The 19,514-nt window shown below is 58.4% G+C and overlaps 1 protein-coding gene across 1 annotated transcript; it reads right to left on the bottom strand.

Moving 5' to 3' along the window:
* Positions 1-674: 674 nt before the first annotated feature.
* SH3BP1 (SH3 domain binding protein 1) lies at positions 675-13,795 on the bottom strand. Its single transcript, XM_080661040.1, has 18 exons — positions 13,611-13,795; positions 12,437-12,485; positions 12,100-12,204; positions 10,957-11,033; positions 10,545-10,656; positions 10,380-10,456; positions 9,748-9,892; positions 9,045-9,113; positions 8,806-8,896; positions 8,236-8,381; positions 7,438-7,549; positions 7,014-7,095; positions 6,853-6,933; positions 5,641-5,757; positions 4,820-4,917; positions 4,116-4,263; positions 2,829-2,923; positions 675-1,508 (listed from the first exon to the last, which is right to left on the bottom strand). Exons 1-18 carry the CDS (start codon positions 13,667-13,669, stop codon positions 1,096-1,098), a joined length of 2,076 nt encoding a protein of 691 aa, XP_080517166.1. The 5' UTR covers positions 13,670-13,795; the 3' UTR covers positions 675-1,095.
* Positions 13,796-19,514: the final 5,719 nt, after the last annotated feature.

The raw sequence follows: 19,514 nt of genomic DNA, 5'->3' as shown, positions 1-19,514 counted from the left end.
CCTCCACCCTCCAGACACACACTAGTCCGGGTTAGATGGCTTGTGCCTAATTAGGCCAATGTGGGCTCCAGTGAAATGACACTTGATTCTAGTCATCAGTTCTGCCTGTCTGTTCCCAGGAGCAACCAGGGCTGGGTCAGGGACCTCGCCCAGGTCTGGCAGGGCAGCCTCTGGGAAGGTTTGCAGACAGATCTATCCCTATTCCTGGGGGAAACCTCTCCTGCCTTCCCTAGGAACACTACAGATTGGGGGACCCGGCATCAAGGGGAAAGGTGGTGCTTAGGTCTTTACCGGAGTCTCTCATTTAATCACCGAGACAACGCTTCTGCGGTGGGAGCTGTCACCCGTTTCCCAGACGAGGAAACCAGAACACTGAGAAATTAAGTACGTTGCCCAGGATGTGAGGGGCAGGTCCAGGCTCTGGAATCAGTCAGACCTGGGTCCTAATCCCAGGTCCATGCCTCACGCACCGTGTGACCTCGGCAGGCCATGTTCTCAGCCTGTCTCCTCACCTGTAAGAGGTCATGGGACTTACTGTCCGTGGAGAGGGTTAAATGGAAATCATGCACAGAAAAGCAGTGTGCAGCCTGGAGTAAGCGCTGAAAAGCTCCGGCTGCGATCCTTTCAGACAGGAAGAAGGAAAGGAGGCAAAGAATCGCTGAATCTCCCCCGTTATGAAAGTGGCTTCTTTATTTGGAGTACAGAAAATAAAGCTATCTTTTGGGCAGCTGCTCCAGTTTTGTCCAAAATAATTTATTCACCTGCCTTACAAAAAAATACGCTGTCAAGAGAGAAATCCAAGTCCTAGTAGGAGCAGTCAAGCTCTCCTTCCTCCTGGTGGCGCCCCTGGGACCTTGCCAGAGAGCGGGGGGTGGGCTGAGCCCCCCAAGCCCAAGGTGGATCCAAGAGGAAAAGGACTGGAAGTGGAGGACTGTCCTGAGCCCTCCTTGCCGTGGGGGCCGACCCAGCGGGCACCGAGGCACTTGTAGGCAAAGGCTGGAGGCCCCCACCTCTTGGGAGGGGTGTGGGCTGTGTCCTGGGAGGACAAGTTGGAAGAGAGGGGACACTGAGGGCTCTTGGGGAGGGGCCACCCATTCAGTCGGTCTCTGAGGCAAGGCTCCTGGGCCGAGGCTGAGGGGGCACAGCTGTGGGAGTGGGGGTGCTGTCTATAGCCTCAGGGCCACCCCCATCCTCTGTGGCCTCCTCCAGGTCCACCTGGGCAGGCATGCTCAGAGAGACTGGGCTGGGGGAGGCCGGACCTGGGGAGGTTTGGCTGGGGGAGGCTGGTGAACGCCGGCTCTGGCGCCGGACAGGCTGGGGGGGCATGGGGGGCAGTGGGGGTGGCACTGTGGGGGCCCGGAGGCTGCTGCCAACCAGACGGCGAGGCAGAGCCCGGGGGATCACAGGACTGCCAGAGGCAGGGGACAGGGATGGGGCTGGAGGGGAGGAGCGGCTGCTGGAGACCTGGGGCGGTGGCATGGTGGGCCGGGCTGGTGCTGGGCGTTTGGCTGTGGAGGAAGGAAAGGGACGGTTAGGTGTCCGTATCGCCTGTGGCAAAACCCCCAAGTTCGATCCCACCTCAGGACCTTTGCATCTGCTGCTCCTTCTGCGGGAACATTGTGTGCATGCTGACTCCTCATCACAAGCCTCTCTACATGTCCCTTCACTCCCTCAGCTAGAGAACTCCCCGCCCCCCTCCCCCCCCCCCCCCCCCCCCCCGGTCACATTTTCCAGTTCTATTTTCTTCACAGGGCTTTCTACTCTGTTTTTCATTTTACTTGAATATTGCTTCCTTCCCTCAATAGAAAGTAGACTACATGCGGCCATCTGATGTATGGCTGCCTAGCACAGTGCTGGGCAGAGCAGGTGTTCAGCACAATCCTGTCGAAGAAGGAAATGCTGTCTGTCCCCTGACACTCGGCTCTTGCTCACCTCCTCTCGGAAGCCCACCAGAACTACCCCACCCAGCGCACAGACCCCACCGCACAGGTCAGATGCCCCAAGGCAGTCACAGGACTGGATGGGCCAGGGGGTCTGGACTCTGGTCCCAGCTCTGCCTCCAGCCACTGAGGGATTTGCACAAATCACTTGCCCCTGGGGCCTCAGTTTTCTCATCGGTAAGATGGGACGATTCCTCAACCTCCTGGGGCTGACGTGAGGACCAGCTCAGTGATGCCGACAGTCCTTCGGCTTGTGCTCCAGTGAGCCAATGTCTCATTGCCCTGCACCCAGAAAGGGTGGCCACACACCCGCCTCCTGCTGGTCTGGAGGCTCTGCAGCTGCTCCACCTACTCCCGGCTCTACACTGTACCCCGTGGAAAACTCTAGAACCTCCTAGGCTGGGGGTAGGGCCTCACAAGACTCTGCACCTGAACCTCACCTGCCTGGCTTTTGGCCAATTCCATAGGTGCATGTCCCAAAGGGCTCAGAAGGAGGCCCAGGTCTCCTCACACACCAGCACCCCTCCCCCCTCACTGCGCTGAAGACTGTTCTCCATCTTCACTCTGTGGCTTTGGCCTTCCCCAGGACCCCACTGCCCCCCATGCTCACGATGGCTGACCTTTATGGAGCATTTACTGCATGAGCCAGGAAGCAGCATTTAATTCTCCCAACAGCCCTACAAGGTAGGGGCAGTTACTGTCCACAGAGGCGCAGGGAGCTGGAGTCACCTGCTCAAGGTCACCGAGCTGGACTCTGAACCCGGCATGTTAGGCAACAGACTGGCTCTTAGCCACCTGGCCTCCCCTGGATGCCTGAAAACATGGGACGGTCTGGATTGCCCATCCCTGGCCACCTTCTGACCCCTTCTCCTCCCACAGCCAACTCACTCCTCCGAGCCATGTCCTCCGCTGGGGCTGCTGCCTCTGGGGGGCTCCTGCTGACCTTGGGGGAGGCCGGTCTGGGGGGAGCCTCAGACTCCATCCTGTGAGGAAGAGGAAGGTCAGGCTCAGGCTGAGCCATTTCCCAGATGTCTCCTGAACCTCAGGGACTCCCAGCCAACAGGCCCTCCACCTGTGGGCGGGGCCGGGACCTGTCCCCAGGCTGCCCCTGCCCCTGCCCCCAGGACACTTCTGGCGTTGCTCAGGGTTTGCATCCAGAGTCCCTGGCTGCTGTGTGACTCTGCACAGTGTCCGTGGTCCCCTAGGGGGCCAGGGTGGGGGCGAAAGCAGGGCCTCCCCTCTGCTTCAGTTCTCAGCCTCCTTGTGATATATTTTTAAATATATATTTTTGTTGATTTCAAAGAGGAAGGAAGAGGGAGAGATACAAATATCAATGATGAGAGAGAATCATCATTGACCGGCTGCCTCCTGCACACCCCACACTGGGGATCGAGCCTGCAACCTGGGCATGCGCCTTGACGGGGAATCAAATCGTGACCTCCTGGTTCATAGTTCGGCTCAATGGCTGAGCCACGCCAGCTGGGCCTCTTTTTGATCTTTAGGATGTTCTGGCCCCTGGGAGCCAGAGAGAGGACAAGAACAGAAGGGAGGTCTCCTGCCTGCCTCCAGGTCTCTGCTCAGTCGGCTCCTCCTCAGGCCTTTCCCCGACCCGGGGCTGCAGCAGTTCCCCCTCGGGCCCCTCTCCTGCTCTGTTCTCCGGTGCAGCACGCAGCCCTGCCTGACCTTGTTGACCTTTCCCGGGAGTACTTGCTGATTCTCTCTCCGCCCCCGGAGCACAAGCTCTAAGGGCAGCTTTGTCTGTCTTGCTCACGGGAGGAAATTCACGGTTTGGGCCCAGCAGTCTGACAGCTGCACGATCCCTGCTTGGCAGGGAGGCAGCGTGGCACACGCGGCCTTTCAGATTTCAGGGGTCAGAGAGAAGACTGCAAGGTACTTACACATTCCACAGTGACCAGCTCTCTAGTTCCCTACATCCGCATGGCCTGAAACAGTGCCTGGCACATAGTAGGTGCTCAGTAAATAGCCATACAACGAACAAGGAAACATGTCAGAGGTCGAGAGGAATATTATCTCAGAGCCTCCACCCACCCACTCCAAACCGGGAAACCTGGTGTTTGGGATAAAAAATCAACAATGACATTTCCTAAAACGCTGCTGGAAGCCATGAGAGATGGTGCCTTGGGACAAGGGCCATTCATACCTGTGAGTCCTTACCTTTCCTTGGTAGGCCCTGGGGCCAGGGTAGGAGCTGGGGCCGGGGCTGGCACGGCAATGGCTGGAAGCTCCTCAGAGGCCGGCCTATCGCTGACCTTGTCCTGGGGGGTGGGGGCTGGGAACAGGCCGGACACGTTGAAGTTGATGTCTGCAGACAGAAGGAGCAGGCCTTAGCTTTCAGGGTCTCCACCAGCCTCCCCTGCGCAGCCAGTGCCGGGGCCACTTTCCCTTTTCCCTGAGATTGTTTGGACCAGGGGTCCTCAAACTTTTTAAACAGGGGGCCAGTTCACTGTCCCTCAGACCGTTGGAGGGCCGGACTACAGTTTAAAAAAAAACTATGAACAAATTCCTATGCGCACTGCGGGCCCGGGATGAGTCGGCTGCTAAGCAGGACAGGCAGCGGCACCCGGCGGGCCGGATACATGTCCTCGGCGGGCCGCATGTGGCCCGCGGGCCGCAGTTTGAGGACGCCTGGTCTGGACCATGATTCGCCTTCCCACTCCCACAGGAGCCTCCCAACAGCAGGAAGCAGGCGGGATCACCCCCATTTTACAGATGAGAAACCGAGGCTCAGAGTGGAGAAGCAACTTCCTACAGGCCTCGTGGGGAGTGCATGGGGCCGCCGGGACCGAAGCTGGTCTGGAGGGCACCGAGTTGGGCACAGAGGGCACGGAGGGGCACATGCACACAGGCAGGGGCTTCACCTCCAGGGAAGAGGGTGTCTGCGTTTTGTATCAGAGCTTCCACCACGCCCACCACCTGGATGGACGACACTGAGGCTGCATCCAGCTGGGCCTGGTCCCTGCGACAAAAGGGGGTGAAGTGAGCCATCACTTAGAGAAGTCTCAGTGGCCCCAACTCTGTCTGGCCCGTGCTGGCCACCGGGAACACAGGACCAATCCGTCACATCCAGTCCCTGTTCTCAAAAGCTCACAGACACTGTGGATGGCAAACATGTCGCTCACACACCAAACTTCCCATCCTTCACACACGACAGGTGTCGCCCGTCGGTCGGGGCAGCTTTCCGCACTTCTGGGATCTAGGCAGCCTCGACAAGGAGCTGCATTCAGCAAATGAATGGCACCCTTTTGCCCTCCACGGCCAGGTGGACAGTCATGACCTCTCACACACAAGAGCACTGACAGTTTATACGGCATTCCTCCACTCATTACCTCACTGAATGCCCAAAGCAAAAGTCCTGGGACTTCGTGTAATTTCTAACATACAGATGAGGACATGGAGGTCGAGAGAGGGACTTACTAAGGCCCATCACGGGAAGGGGGAGGAGGGACTAGAACCAGATCTCGGGCTCCCAGCCTTCCCAGCACCCCATGACTGCTATTACCCAGAATGCTATCTCCAAAGCCCTGAGGGTCCAGGATCCCTTTGGGCTGCTCTTCATGGAGCCTTGAGAATAGGAGCTGCTCAACCCATTCCAAGGAGGAGGAAACCGAGGCCCAGGAGAAAGGCAAGCAGCAGGTAGCTGGGCTGGGGACTGCCACCTTCCCCTACCACGGCCCCTCACCCTTCCTTCTCAGGGGGCCACAGCAGGTTGGGCCCCAGGACGATGGCGATGTTGCTGGGTGTCATCTTGTTCACCTCCTGATCCTCGGCCAGACGTGCCAGGAACTTCATCAGGTACCTGGGGTGACAGGAGATGGGCTTGGGCCGGGGGCGGGGCCTGGGCTACCAACACCCATCAACGTCCCCCGAGACGGAGCCTTTCCTAGCCTGGGGTTTCCAAAGTGTGGCCAACACAGCACACAGGCTGGTTAAAATTTTTTGATAGTTAAATTAGCTGACCTACTGAGTGCCACCTACGTGTCAGGCCCTGAGCTAAGTTGAGAATCTATGGGGTTGTTTTGCCTGCTCAGGGCCACACAGTCACAGAAGTGGGATTTGAAGCCAGGTGGTGTGGCTTCAAAGGTTCAAAGTATGTGTTTAGTTCAATGTCTAGTATTAAAAATATGATTAGTACAGCCCGGCTGGTGTTGCTCAGTGACTGAGTGTCAACCTATGAATCAGGATGGCTGCGGGGGTCATAGGCCATCGTCTGCTGAGGCGCTTCCGCACCGAGGCCCCAGCGGTTTGATTCCTGGCCAGGGCGCATGCCCAGGTTGGGAGCTCAATCCCCAGTAGGGGGCGTGCAGAAGGCAGCTGATCAATGATTCTCTCTCGTCATTGATGTTTCTGTCCCTCTCTCCCTCTCCCTTCCTCTCTGAAATCAATAAAAAATATATATATATCTGCCCTGACCGGTTTGGCTCAGTGGATAGAGCATCGGCCTGTGGACTGAAGGGTCCCGGGTTCGATTCTGGTCAAGGGCATGTACCTTGGTTGCAGGCACATCCCCAGTAGGGGATGTGCAGGAGGCAGCTGATCAATGTTTCTCTCTCATCGATGTTTCTGACTCTCTCTCCCTCTTCCTTCTTCTCTGAAATCAATTCAAAAATATATATCTATCTTAAAAAATATGACTAGTACAGTGCTTGCTTCCACAGCACATATGCTAAAACTGGAACAGTGCGGAGATTAGCATGGCCCCTGCGCAAGGGTGACACGCAAATTCGTGAAGTGTTCCTTATTTAAAACATAAAATAAAAGAATAAAAATATGACCAGTACATCTAAGCTGTGTTTTCAGAAATATTGCTTAGAACAAGGAGGCAGGACTCAAACCCAGGTCCCAGAGTCCCCGCAGGCCTGGCTTCGAGGGGCCGGGGTCGGCTTGGGCTCACCTGAGGTTACTGAAGTTCTCTTGGGGCAGGCGGCTGCACACCTCCTGGAGGGCCTCCAGCCGGGCTCGGGGCTCCTTCAGGCTGGGGAGGGGAACAGCCCTGGTGAGCCAGCCCAGGGTGGCACCTCTACAGCCTCCTCTCCCCACAACCCCCAACCTCACCTGGCTGCCTTCATCCAATCGTCATAGAGGTCAAAGGTCATCAGGGGCTCGGGCAGCTCCCGCAGATAGGACTTGAGGGCACCTGAAGTGGTGGTGTGAGCTCAGAGGCAGCCCAAGCCTCCACCGTCACCCCAGTACCCAGCTCTCTCCATCTGTTAGGGGCCTCTGGTCCTTGTTCATACTAGCATGTCTAGGTCTATCATTTCTTGGGCCGTTTAGAGAAAATGATGACGGCTAGTGATCTTGTTCTCAGAAAAGTGTACATACACTTCAGGGGGTTCATCACAAACCCCGGCTTTAAGGACCGCTATGTTTTCTGGGCAGATTATTAGGCCTTAAAGCAAACTATCATGGGGTCATGTCAGGCGGCTGTGGTGAAGGGATTTGGGGAACGGGCCCACCCAGGGCTCCTTGGAGCAGGTACCTGCTACGGCGTGGGGGTCAGAGCAGAACTCCTGCAGGCTGCGGGGGTCCGAGGCCATCGTCTGCTTGAGGCGCTTCAGCACCGAGGCCCCAGCGGCGAGACGGAAGAGGCCCTGGGGTGTGAGAGGGACCATGTAGGGTCACGGAGGGGTGGGTGGACAGGACACCCTGGCTGGAAGGCCCTGTGTCACTCATGGCTTGGGGCAGATGGCTGGCCCTCACTGGCCCTGTGTCCCCATTGGTCTGGCAGGCAGAGTGGACACCAGGGTCCTTGGATCCTCTCAACACGCAGGTCTTGGATTCTGAGCAAAGGGGGAGTCTGGGAGGGGCTGGGGCAAGTCGTGGGGAGACAGGCGTCTGGTTAGGGGAGGAAGGGAGAAAGGAGGCCCCGCAGGATGAGCAGAAGCCTGTCTTTGAGTAGTTCCGCCTCCTAAGGGTCTGTCCTCGGGAAAGAGCTGATAGACTAGCAACACTGAGGGCAAAGGACGGAGGGCACGTGCAGCAAGGACTTCACTGCCACCTGCTCATGTGTGACTGGGCACGTCTACCTCTTGATCTCCGTCTCCCCTTGTAAAATGCAGCCACTGAGCCTCCTTCAAGGGTTACTGGGATAATGAATCCCTCAGTGCAAAAGGCTTACAGCCTGGACCACATGAGCATCACTAAGCGGGAGGTATCACTTCAGCAACAGGAAGCCATGCCTTCTCCCAGGACCTGCTCTAGGGGCAGATTACGGGCACAGCATGGGATAGGCTGAGGGCCCCGTTGCTCCCGCCCCACCTGCCCCAGTGGGTCCCACCTCTTCCTTCACGCCCTCAGAGAGCAGCATCAGGACGCAGGCCTCGATGGGCAGGGCGATGTCCCGGCCCAGCTCTTGAAGATGAGCTCCCAGTGACACCCCATACACCCTGGAGAAGGGGGCGGCCGTCATCGAAGGGGAGGGGTCTGCAGGGACAAGATGGATCAGCGGCCCAGGGTCCTTCCACCCATGGGTAGCCAGGAGCACCCCCCAGACATCCTTGCTTTGGCTAACGGTACCACCTCCCACCCAACCATCCATGCCACACACCCTGAAACCATCCAACACATCTCTCGAATCTGCCCACGTCCACTGCTTCCAGGCCAGTCCAGGCACCATCACTTCCCTTCTGCCTCTTAACAGGTCTCCTGGCTCCAGTCCTGCACCACCACCCCACCCCACTCCACCCTCCACGCAGCAATCTCTCCACCACAAATCTAATCGCGCCCTCCCCTCCTCAGAACCATCTGTGGCTCCCTATTGCCTTTCAGGGATAGAGTGCAAGCTTCTTAACGTGCCTGAGCATGTGGGGGTCAGGAGTGTGGGGTCAGGGCCTGTCTATGTCCTCACCTGCTTGGCTGTGGTTCTCCTTCAGCTCAGCCAGGGCTGTGTCCAGCGAGCTCAGAGACTTGCGATGGTAATCGGCCTGAATCTCCATGAGCTGTGGGGACAGGGGAGAGTGAGGGAAGCCGAGCCTCCCTCCGCGAGAGTAGACCCTTCTCGCCCACTGGCTCCCTGGGGGCCTCAGTGGCCTCTGGCTCTGGCGTTGACCAGAGCTCTGGGTGGCTGGAGCCCAGGCGTGGACTCACGTTTATGAAGTAGTTGGCATATGAGTCCTCCTTGGTGGCAAAGTGGTACAGGTCAGCCAAGTACTCGTCCTTGGAGACAGAGAGGGGAGGGCTTATATCAGTGAGGCTGGGGCCCAGGGGTAAGGTGAGGCTCAGAGGGGCTAGTAACTTGCTCCAGCTGTGTGCGGAGGGTTCCAGCCAGCTCTCCTCTCTCCGCCAAGGTCTGCATTGGGGACAGCCCCCAGGAAACTCTTTGAACTCCTGAGGGGATTTTTTTTTTTTAAAATATATTTCTTTATTGATTTTAGAGAGGAAGGGAGAAGGAGAGAGAGATAGAAACATCAATGATGAGAGAGAATCATTGATCGGCTGCCTCCTGCACGACCCCCACTGGGGATTGAGCCCGCAACCCAGGCATGTGCCCTTGGCCGGAATCGAACCTGGGACCCTTCGGTCCGCAGACTGACGCTCTATCCACTGAGCCAAACCAGCTAGGGCTCCTGAGGGGCTTTTGCAGCTTCCAGTGCTCACCTTTGAGTCCCCATACCCTTAGCACAGTGCCTTGTGTCATACACCATTCATTCATTCACCTTCATTCATTCACTCACTTAGCAAATACACCAAGACCTGGGTGAACCCCAGCTCTGTTTCCTCATCTATGAAATGAGAACAGTGCCCACCCCGCCACCCTCACCCATCCGGGGAACCGCCAGTGCCCTCTCACCTTGCACTGCTCCACCTTCCTCTTCAGCTCCTCCTCCTCCTCCTTCAGCGTCTCCACCTTGTTGGCCGTGGTGGTGTGGCTGTAACTGCCTGGGCCTCCACCCAGGCCCTGACTGCTGCCCGAGTTCTTAGCTGCCTGGCTGAGCCTGGGGATGATCCCAAGGTGGAGTGGTCACTGTCCCCATTGCATGTCCAGAGTCAAGTGTCCCCTTCATGTGCGTGACCACAGGATTTGGGGATTTATAGGTGCAAGTCCCAGAGCTCCACTGGGCCTGGGCCATGAGTGCTTGGGGGCGCCACCTGGTGGTACACTTGGTGGTCACAACCATCCAACTCCAGAGTAGAAGGTTGGGGGCCCTCCCGCCATCCAGGGATCCCGGAAGATTGTTTGTGGCTATCTTGGGCTTTGGGGTCACTGCAGCTGGCATAAGCACGTGCACACACACATGCACAGAGACACCTTTACATGTACCCTCACATATGTGTTCCTAGGACCAGACGTGTATACCAGTACACACCCTGTACCCAGGGGCCCTGCATTGTCCTCCTAGTATGGGAAGGGCCTCGGAGCCCTGGGGCCACCTCTGAGGGCCGACCTAGGCATGGACCCCACCCAGACGCTGTGACTCCCACCTGCTCTTGAGGTTATTCCAGTCGGACACCAGCTTCTGCAGGCTTTTCTTGTGCTTGAGGATGGCTGGCAGCTCCTCCTAGGGCAGGCATGGGGAGGGAGGGATGAGTGGGCTGGGGAGGTGGGAGGCAGAGACTGGGGAAGCTGCGGGCAGGGGTAGGGGTCACCTCACTCAGCCTGCTGAGTGGCTGCAGGACATCCCTCTCCAAGGTCATCTCAAACTCGGCCAGGATGCGAGCCAGCTGGTTCTGAATGGCACAGCTCATCTCCAAGGCCTTCCTGTGGACACAGCACCCAGTGGGCCCAGGCTCCCAGGGCCCCTCACCCCAATCTAGAAAGACTTGGTGGGGCTTTTCCTCCCCGTCACCTCCTGCCCCTTCTATCTCTCCTTCATCCTTCAGCCCAACACCCTCCCAGGCCTGGCCGCCCTCACTGACCTGGACTCTGTCCTCAGCCCAGACACTCCCCCTACCTAGTCATCCTTCCACTGTGGCTGCCCTCCCTGCCCTGGACCCCCTCCCAGCCCAGATCCCTCCTTGGCCTCTCCAGGTGAACGCTGAGGCCTCTGTCCGTGCTCACCCCATGCTGGAATCAGGGTCCAGCTCCTTGAAGCTCTCGGCCATCGTGGTGGACAGAGCCATGAGGGGAAGCTTCTTCTGCAGGGAGGGGCAGGGCGCTGTGAGCATGAGTGCCTGTGCTGCCTGCTGGGCCTCCCTTCACCCTCAGGGGGTCCCTGGGGGGCAGAACCCCACCGAGGCACTGGGCTTGGAAGTGGGAGGAGGGAACCCAGGAGGGCCACAGTCACAGGTGAGAGTGGAAGCAGGGTGATGACAAGGCCTGGTGGGGGTGACCTCTCCTTGGGACCATGTAAAGAGCTCCTATCCCATGGGGTCCCCTTTCCCATCCCCAGAAGCCACTTGATGGGGGTGGAGGGAAGGACCAAATCCCATTACAGACTAGAAAACGAAGAACAGAGGCCAGGGGTTTGCCAAGGTCACACAGTCGGAGGGAGAGGAGGAGCTGGAGACAGGCGTCCAGGTGGGCTCGCCCTGCCCTGGGCACAGGAGGCTGTCACAGCCCCCGTGAAGCGCAAACCCTCCACGCTCCTATGGCTACCCCTCCCCCAGAGCTCTGGCTACGCTGAACTGTTGACTGATTCCAAAACATGCCTGACCCATTCCCACCCAGAGTTACAGACAGCACCAGCTTGGGTGACCTTGTGTGAGCCTCTTTACTCTGTAAGTCTCCATTTCCCCATCTACACGGGAGCTTTTATTAGCAGCCTCCACCTACCATTGTCAGCATTGAGCAAGGCACTGCACTGACACATCTTAGCAACACACTGACAGTAAACAGTCCATAAATGCTGCTGCTGCTGAATTCCAGCGAGTATCACTCAAAATCCAGTTCAACTGCTACTTCCTTCAAGAAGCCCTCAGAGATTGCCCCGTTGAGAGGGCCTGATTGGACAAGGAAGTTCAGGTGCAGTCAGAAGTCTGGCTCTGGCTCAGGGGATTGGTGCAGAGGGGGGCGGGGTCAAGAAGGGATGGGGAAGACATAGGGTCTCATGAGTGGGGTGCCCCGGGGCCTTGGGAAAGAGCAGTCTTCACCCCCTTGGGGCCAGAGGCTCAGACTGGCAGGGAGACCCCAGCCCCAACATCACTCCCCCATTGGACAGAGGTGTCTCAGCTAGGCCCCCTCCTCCCTGGGACCCCCACTCACCACCCGCTTATCCATATCCGACCCGCTCTGGCCCTGCAGACAGGCCTGCAGTCGCTTGTGGACATTGTGGGCCGCTCGCTTGGCTGGCTCCAGCCGCTGCTCCACCTGGGAGGGGCACAGGGGTTAGGGATCCCGGGAGGTTACTGCGCCCCCCTCCCCACTGCCCTGTTCTTTCCCAGAGCAGGAACCACGTTCCTCTTCCCTCCTCCTGGGGACCCTATGGCCCACAGCTTGGGGAATGACTCAACCGAGGCCCCCAACTGGCGTCCCTGCCCAGCCCTCTGTTGACAGCCTGCATGGACCTGCCTTGCCACCCGCAGCTGGCCCAGGCATGTACCTGCTGGAGGTCCTCACCCAGGAACTCGGCAGTCTCCGTCTCCGGGGTGCTGATGGAGGGGGGTGGGAGAGAGCTTCTGCTGAGCTGGCCCAGATTAGGACCCCCCTGCTCCCCCCAACAGAGCACCTGAACCCCAGGTGCTTCCAGTACCCCTCCCAGTTGGGGCCCGCCCTGGGTGGCCCGCCTGCCTTATCCCAGTCAGAGCACATTCCATGGGGATGGCAATAGGATACATGGCTTTTCCTCCTCCGCCCAGGGCTGAGTCCCGAGAGAGGGCGGATGAAACCAAAGGGGAGACTGGGGGAGCCACCCAGGGCCCAGCCTCTCTCTTCTGCTGACCTGAGGAGAGGAGGCCTGGGCTGGCCCCAAGAACGGGAAGTGTGTGAGCTCAGGCTCTTGGGCTGTCAGTCACACAGGGCTCTGGACTGTAGTGGTGGGCAGGCCCTGGGCCCCCGCCCGGGACGCATGGGGATACAGGCCCAGCACAAGGTGGCATCTGTGTTGTGTGAGACTGGAACCAGGTCTCTGGGCACCCCGTCCCCTCCCCTGGGCCCAGAGATGAGAAACATCCAAAGCAGGGGGAAGGGGAGAGAAGACAGGACAGGGGAGCTCCCCAAACTTCCGGCCTCCACGCCACCAGCTCGGGGGCTGGGGTGGGAACAGGGAGGCCGGGTGCTGTTTCCACCTGAGGCTGGGAAAGCAGAAGCAGGACAGAGAAGCGGGCCTCGGGGCTGGGGGAGTGGGGCACACAGCGGGACAGGAACAGGCTCTTCCCACCAGCCAGGGCCCAGTCTCCTCCCCTCCCCCAGGTCTGGGGCCCTGACCGCCCCTCCCCCACCAGACAACCAGAGATGGCTGTCCCCATTGCACAGAGGGGACAAGTGAGACCAGGGAGGAGCGTTCACTCTGAGTCCCATGGAAGCAGAGGAGACTCAGCATCTTCGATCCTCCCTGCACCCCTCTCTAATGGGGGGGGGGGGGTAGGGTGCCTCTTCCCTCAAAAGCCAGCGCCTTTCCCTCTTGCTCTAGCTGGGAAGTGGGGTGAGTTGAGAGGGGCGGGGGAGTGGCAGGGCTCTGTTTGGTCAGAGGTCCAGCTGCCTCCCCCGCTCCTCCACCTTCCCTTGGGTCAAGCGGGGGTGAGCGCGGGGCTGGAGAGGACAGGGTGGACACTCACCGTCCCAAACTGCCCGTGTGGGCCAGCTGCCGCATGCGATGCAGCTGCCTCTTCATCATCTTGGGGGCGGGCTGGCGGCGGCGGGGTCACTGTGGGGGTCGAGGGCCGGCAGCCCCCGGCCCAGCTGCCTGTGCCCGCAGCGCTCTCGCCGGGCTGGGTGGGCGGCGCTCTCCGCTTCCTGGGCCAGCGCGCTCCCGCTCCGCTCGCTCCCGCCTCCCCGCTCGCGGCTCCGCCCTCGGCCCCCAGGTCACTCCTCTCGGCAAGTTTGGGTTCTCGCTCTCCCCGTCTTCCGGGCTCCCCACGGCCCCTGGCCGTCCCGGAGAGTGTCGATCGGCCGTCCGCCCGGCCGTCCACAGGTGTGTGCGCGGCTCCTCCTCGTCCGCCTCACCCAGTCCCGGTGGCGGGAAGCAGGTAAGCCCGCTCCTGCCACCGCGCCTGCCCCAGGTTCCTGCCCCTCCCACCGGCCTGCCCGCCTTGGGTTAAATAACCTTTGCACCCCACTCAAAGGGAAAAAGGGTTCCATGCTTAGGAGACAGAGGCCAGGGACAGGCCTCTGACCTCTGGTGTGGCTGGACCTGCCGAAGGATGCTGCTGCCCTGGACTCCCTCCCTAAGGACCTCCCAGCAGCCAGGACTGTCTCCTCCCCTCCCCAGGATCTGTGGCCCTGACTGCCCCTCCCCTCATCGGACGACCAGCGATGCTTCCCTGCTGGGCAATCGGCTGGGGTCATCCTGCTGCTGCGTGCCCTTGGATAAGTCCCTGGAGCGCTGGCCTTGATGTCTCTGGTGGCCCGATGAGCCAGCTGTCCTGGCCCTGTCTGGCTCAAAGAGCAGACCAGATACCTCTGCGTGCTCCTCCAGCATCCATGCTCCTTCCCCCCTCACCCCTTTATGTATTTTTTAAAATTATTAATTTTTATTGATTTCAGAGAGGAATGGAGAGGGAGAGAGAGAGACAGAAACATCAATGATGAGAGAGAATCATTGACTGGCTGCCTCCTGCACGCCCCACACTGGGGACTGTGCCGGCAATCTTGGCACGTGCCCTTGACCGGAATCGAACCCGGGACCCTTCAGTCCGTAGGCTGACACTCTATCCACTGAGCCAAACCAGCTAGGGCTCTCCTCACCCCTTTAAAGGGGAAGTCCGCCACCTTCCAGCCACAGCCAACACTCCCAGAGCAGTTGCCTACACCCTGCTCTCCCCAGCCCCGCACCAACAGTTCTCCATCTGTAAAGTCCCTTCTGGCACAAGCCTCAGTGCCGCCCTCCTCTCTGATAAGGCAGTGATACGGTGCTGCTCTGCCCCTCCAAACTCAGTAGCAGTTATATCTGGCTCTGCGTATGAAACAGTTGGGCATACAGTAGGTGCTCCCTAGCTAACTGCTAGCTAATACAAGATGAGAGCCTTTGGGAAACAGGGGGCCCTCCTTCCTCGGAGCCCCTGCACCCCTTAGACACCAGGAGCCCCGGGTGGGGGAGGGGGAGAGGCGCAGGGGAGAGCCCTGCACTTTGATTTGCTGGAGTTTCAGTTCAGTTTGAGGATTACTGGAGCACCTACTTGTGCGAGTGGGCAGACTGGGCGCTTCTCTAGGGCAGGACCTCGGCCTCAGGCATCTCAGTGTTCCAGTGCCCAGCACGGGGCCTGGCTCACAGTGGGCACTTGCTGGACTCTGGCTGCCTCTCCACTCCTCAGAGGGAGAGCCAGGCGGGCCCCCGGGGGTGGGGAGGGGTGGAGAAGGGAACTCTCAGCTGTTGCTGCTTGAACCAGAGGCTCCCACCTGAGTGGGAGAAGCTGGAGGCCCCTGAGTCAAAGGCTCAGGCCAGGATGAGGTCCCACCTGCCTTGCCCCAACTGGAAGCCCCTGGAGGGGACTCTGGAAAGGGAGCAGGGCTTGAGGAATGCCTCCATGAAGGGAGACACGAGTCCAGTGTAGACCTGGCTTCTTTTTTTTTTTTTTTTAATATATTTTATTGATATTGATAAAGGGAGAGGGATAGAGAGCTAGAAACATTGATGAGAGAGAAACATTGATCAGCTGCCTCCTGCACACCTCCCACTGGGGATGTGCCCGCAACCAAGGTACATACCCTTGACCGGAATCGAACCCGGGACCCTTCAGTCCGCAGGCTGACGCTCTATCCACTGAGCCAAACCGGTTTTGGCTAGACCTGTCTTCTTAAAACGTGGGGCTGGGTTGCAATGTCTGGGTTCTAGTCCTGTCCTCTCCACCTTCCTCACTGGCCAGAACCCGGAACTTGGTGGTGGCTCAGTTTCCCCTCTCTCTGCAGCGGGCACAACCTACTGTGTGCAGAATTAGGAAACGGAAGACTCCCGAGCCAGCAGCTTGACACCAGGTTACCACTGTCCTGCCATGTGGGAGATCTACAGGCTCCCTGGCGTCCCCACCCTGTTTCAGCCCCACTTGCAGCCTGGACCACACTGGGGTCCCTGAGGAGAAGGCCTGGCTTTTACTTCTGTCCCTCCTAGACCTGCCCCGGCCTGAGCCCCAGCTCCAGCCTGGGGAGCAGCCAGTCCATGGGCTGTAGCAGCTGCTGGGGAAACACCCTGAGCCGTGTATAATCAGGCCACGTGAGCTCCAGGCTTCCCTCCCATCCAGTCTCCACAGGAAAGGCACTTGGCTCTTCTGTGCAGCCAGGGTGGGGTGCCGTGCCTTTTGGCTAGGCGAGGGGTACATTTTAGGGTATATTTAAGTTCAAGCACACTTGGATGTTGAATCATAAAAGGTTGGAAGCCCCAAAAGTTCAAGGATCATAAGCTGTTCCTTCAAAGGATGTTGTAACCAGAGATTTTTGGACTCAGAAGTTTCCATCAGTGGGTGTTGAAGTTGTAGTTTTAGAACTGCAGATGTAGAAGGGGACCTCGGAGGTCGCCAGCCAACCACTATTCCAATCACAAGACCTTTCCCATTGCACTGCAAGGGTTTTTGTTGTTAATCCTCACCTGAGGATATTTTCCCATTGATTTTTAGAGAGAGTGGAAGGGAGGGGGAGAGGCAGAGAGAGAAACATTGATGTGAGAGAGACACAGATTGGTTGCCTCCCACACATGCCCCGACCAAGGCCTGGGATCAGCTTGCAACTACGGTATGTGCCCTTGACCGGAATCAAACCCTGGACCTATCAGTCCTCGGGCCAGTGCTCTATCCACTGAGCCAAACCAGCTAGGGCTGCAGGGGTTTGTTGACCTTGCTGGGTCTCCTCGCCAGGAGGGCCTGAGTCCTGTCTGGCTCGCTCGTGCTGAAGCCTCCGCAATGTGCTCAGAACACACAGCTGACTCAAATCACAAATGAAGATCCTGCATCAATGAACTTATTTCCAACCCAAAAGACAGCAAGGGCGTGGACTTAAGGGTGTGGATGGGGCCAGCTGGCAGGGCTCGGCCTCTCACTAGCTGGGTGACCTTGGGTGAGGTAGTTTACCTCTCTGAGCCTCGGTGTCCTCGGTAAAGTGGGACTTACAATAGCAGCTACCTGCTGAGGATTGAGAGTTAATATGTAAAGTGCTTAGGACAGTGCCTGGCCCTTTTTCTCATTCAGCCTGCAAAGTCAGGAATGCAAAGACCCTTTACCTGCCTCAGTTGCCCCCTAAATGTGTCCTACTGCCTTGGCAGTTATTTCATGTACTTTAGCTCTTCCTCCAGTGAGGTTGGTATTGCCCCCATTTTACAGGTGAGCCGACTGAGGTTCTTGTCCGGAGGTTCCTAGTTGGTTAAGTGGTAGAGACCAAGTGAGAAAGCAGACCTGACACCAGGTCTCCAAAGCCCCCATGTGCTCTCCTGCTGTGCCAGAGGGCTCTGCCTGAAGACCCAGAAATGCTGGTCCCTGCCGCCACCAGAATCCCCGTGGCTGTTTTGAGCCCAGAGGCCTCAGTACAGGCTGAGAAAGTGTGACAGCCTGGGAAGTGTCTGCTGTGAAGCTAGAGCAGGATGTGGGCAGGGAGGCGAGTGGCTGGGGCGGTGCAGTGGTGGTAGCAGGGGTCAGCTGTGGGGCCGCAGGCCTGAGAAAGAATCTCTCGTTTCAGACACTTTGCCATATTGCTTGTTCGGCCATATCAGTGCTGCCCTGAGTGGAGGCTTCCACCGGAGCAGTGAGGCATGTGGTATGATTGCTGGGGCTCCAGAAACTTCCTTGCCTCCTGCTCCAGTTGAAAGGACTTCCCAGGAAATGCTGGGGTGGGGCTGGGGCACAAGGCCTCCCGCACAACCTTGATGGCCCTGGAGAGCCTGCACCTTAACCCCAGCCGCAGAGGACAGCAGCTGATAGCGGTGTGTAGGCTCAGAAGGCAGGTGGCAATGCTTTGGCCCCTCAATGGGGACACCAATGTCCCTGGAGGATGTGCTAAATGAAGTACATGACGATAGGTGGCCTTTATTCATTCCCTGAGCCTCAGTTTCCCATTTCACAGGGCAGCTATGAGGACTAAGGGAGAGGCTGCATGCAGCAGGTCTAGTTCGGCGCCAGGCCTAAGGCTGGCCCCTGTCACCTGCCTGGCATGCCTGTGCCCTGGCCAGGAGGCCCACCGCGGCTGGGGGCAGGGGCATCAGGACGGCAGGGCAGGTTCCCCAGGCGAGCAGCAGCCTGTTTCTCTTGGCAGCCGTGAGCGGATGGGCACAGTGTGCTGCGGTTGCTAAAAAAAACACAACACGAGCTGCTGCCTCCAGCCCCACAAATAGAAGTGGAAGTGTGGCTGCAGGTCTGGGAAGTCCCACTGCTCCTGGGGTGGAGGTGGGGTCACCCTTCAAGAGGCAGGGCCCACTCCCTTCCTGTGCCCCCCATTCCAGCCCATGGACTCCAAAGGCTCTGGGTCTCCTGCGCTGGGCTCCCCGCCTCTGTCTGAATTGACACACGGAACTTGGGGAATGATTCCTCCAGGGAGTAGAAGCCAAGGGTCTCTTCCTCTGACTAGACCCCCCCAACCCCTCACAGATTCGGGCCTTGCTGGGCATCTCATGACCCCTCCCTCCCGGCTCTCAGCGTGTCATGCTGAGCTCCTGGCTCACAGGTTCCATGCCAGGCTGTGAGCTGAGGACAGGGCAGTGCCTGGCACAGGGGCTACTCAAGAGGCACTTGCAGGACCGACAGACAGTTGGATGAACAGACTACAAACGAGGGAAGGTGGGAGGTCTGAAAGACTGAAGGGATCTTCCTGTCCCTATAACATCTGGGTCACCCCAAGCTGACAGTCTGGGATACGTTGTTTTTTTTTGGTTAATCGAGGATATTTTTTCCATTGATTTTTAGAGTGGAAGGAGGGAGACAGAAACATCGATGTGAGAGACACATCAATTGGATGCCTCTTGCAGGTGCCCAACTGGGGCCAGTGATTGAGCCTGCAACCGAGGTACGTGCCCTTGACAAGAACTGGACCCACAACCTTCAGTCTACTGAGCCAAACCGACTAGGGCTGGCGTATGCTCTTGCCCAGACTCTTCAGGGTCCTTACAGCTCACAGGGTCCCCCCCACTTCCTTTTAAAGCAGGGGTGGGGAACCTGTTTTTCTGCCAAGGGCCATTTGGATATTTATAACATCTTTCACGGCCATACACAATTATCAGTTTAAAAATTAGCCTGCTCTATTTGGTCAAACATTTAATTAACTCATCCCTAATGCCTTGGCAGGGACAGACCAAATGATTTCTCAAGGCCTTATATGGCCCGCAGGCTGGATGTTCCCCACCACTATTTTAAAGCAAGAAACCTAAAGACCAGAGAAGGAAGGGCCTTGCTCAAAGTCACACAGCAAGCCAGGGAACCCACCGGAAGCAGCCCCAGACTCTAGCTGCAATCACACACCGCCCCCCCCCCCCCCCCACAGCCCACACGCAGCCCTTCCTGGGCCAGCAGAGATTGAGCTCCAGATGGTGCTTCTGGGACCCCAGGGGC

The sequence above is a fragment of the Plecotus auritus genome (genome assembly GCF_963455305.1).
Source record: "Plecotus auritus genome assembly, chromosome: 3".
NCBI classification, from domain to species: domain Eukaryota; kingdom Metazoa; phylum Chordata; class Mammalia; order Chiroptera; family Vespertilionidae; genus Plecotus; species Plecotus auritus.
Note: the sequence above shows the minus strand (reverse complement) of the source record. Positions and strands in the feature narration are given on the sequence as shown.

Coding starts and splice junctions, on each gene's coding strand:
- SH3BP1 (XM_080661040.1), bottom strand. CDS start 13,669: ATGATGAAGAGGCAGCTGCATCGCATGCGGCAGCTGGCCCACACGGGC. Junction 11,034..12,099: donor CGGATATGGATAAGCGGGTG/GTGAGTGGGGGT, acceptor CCCTCCCTGCAG/AAGAAGCTTCCCCTCATGGC. Junction 10,657..10,956: donor GACCCTGATTCCAGCATGGG/GTGAGCACGGAC, acceptor CTGTGTCCACAG/GAAGGCCTTGGAGATGAGCT.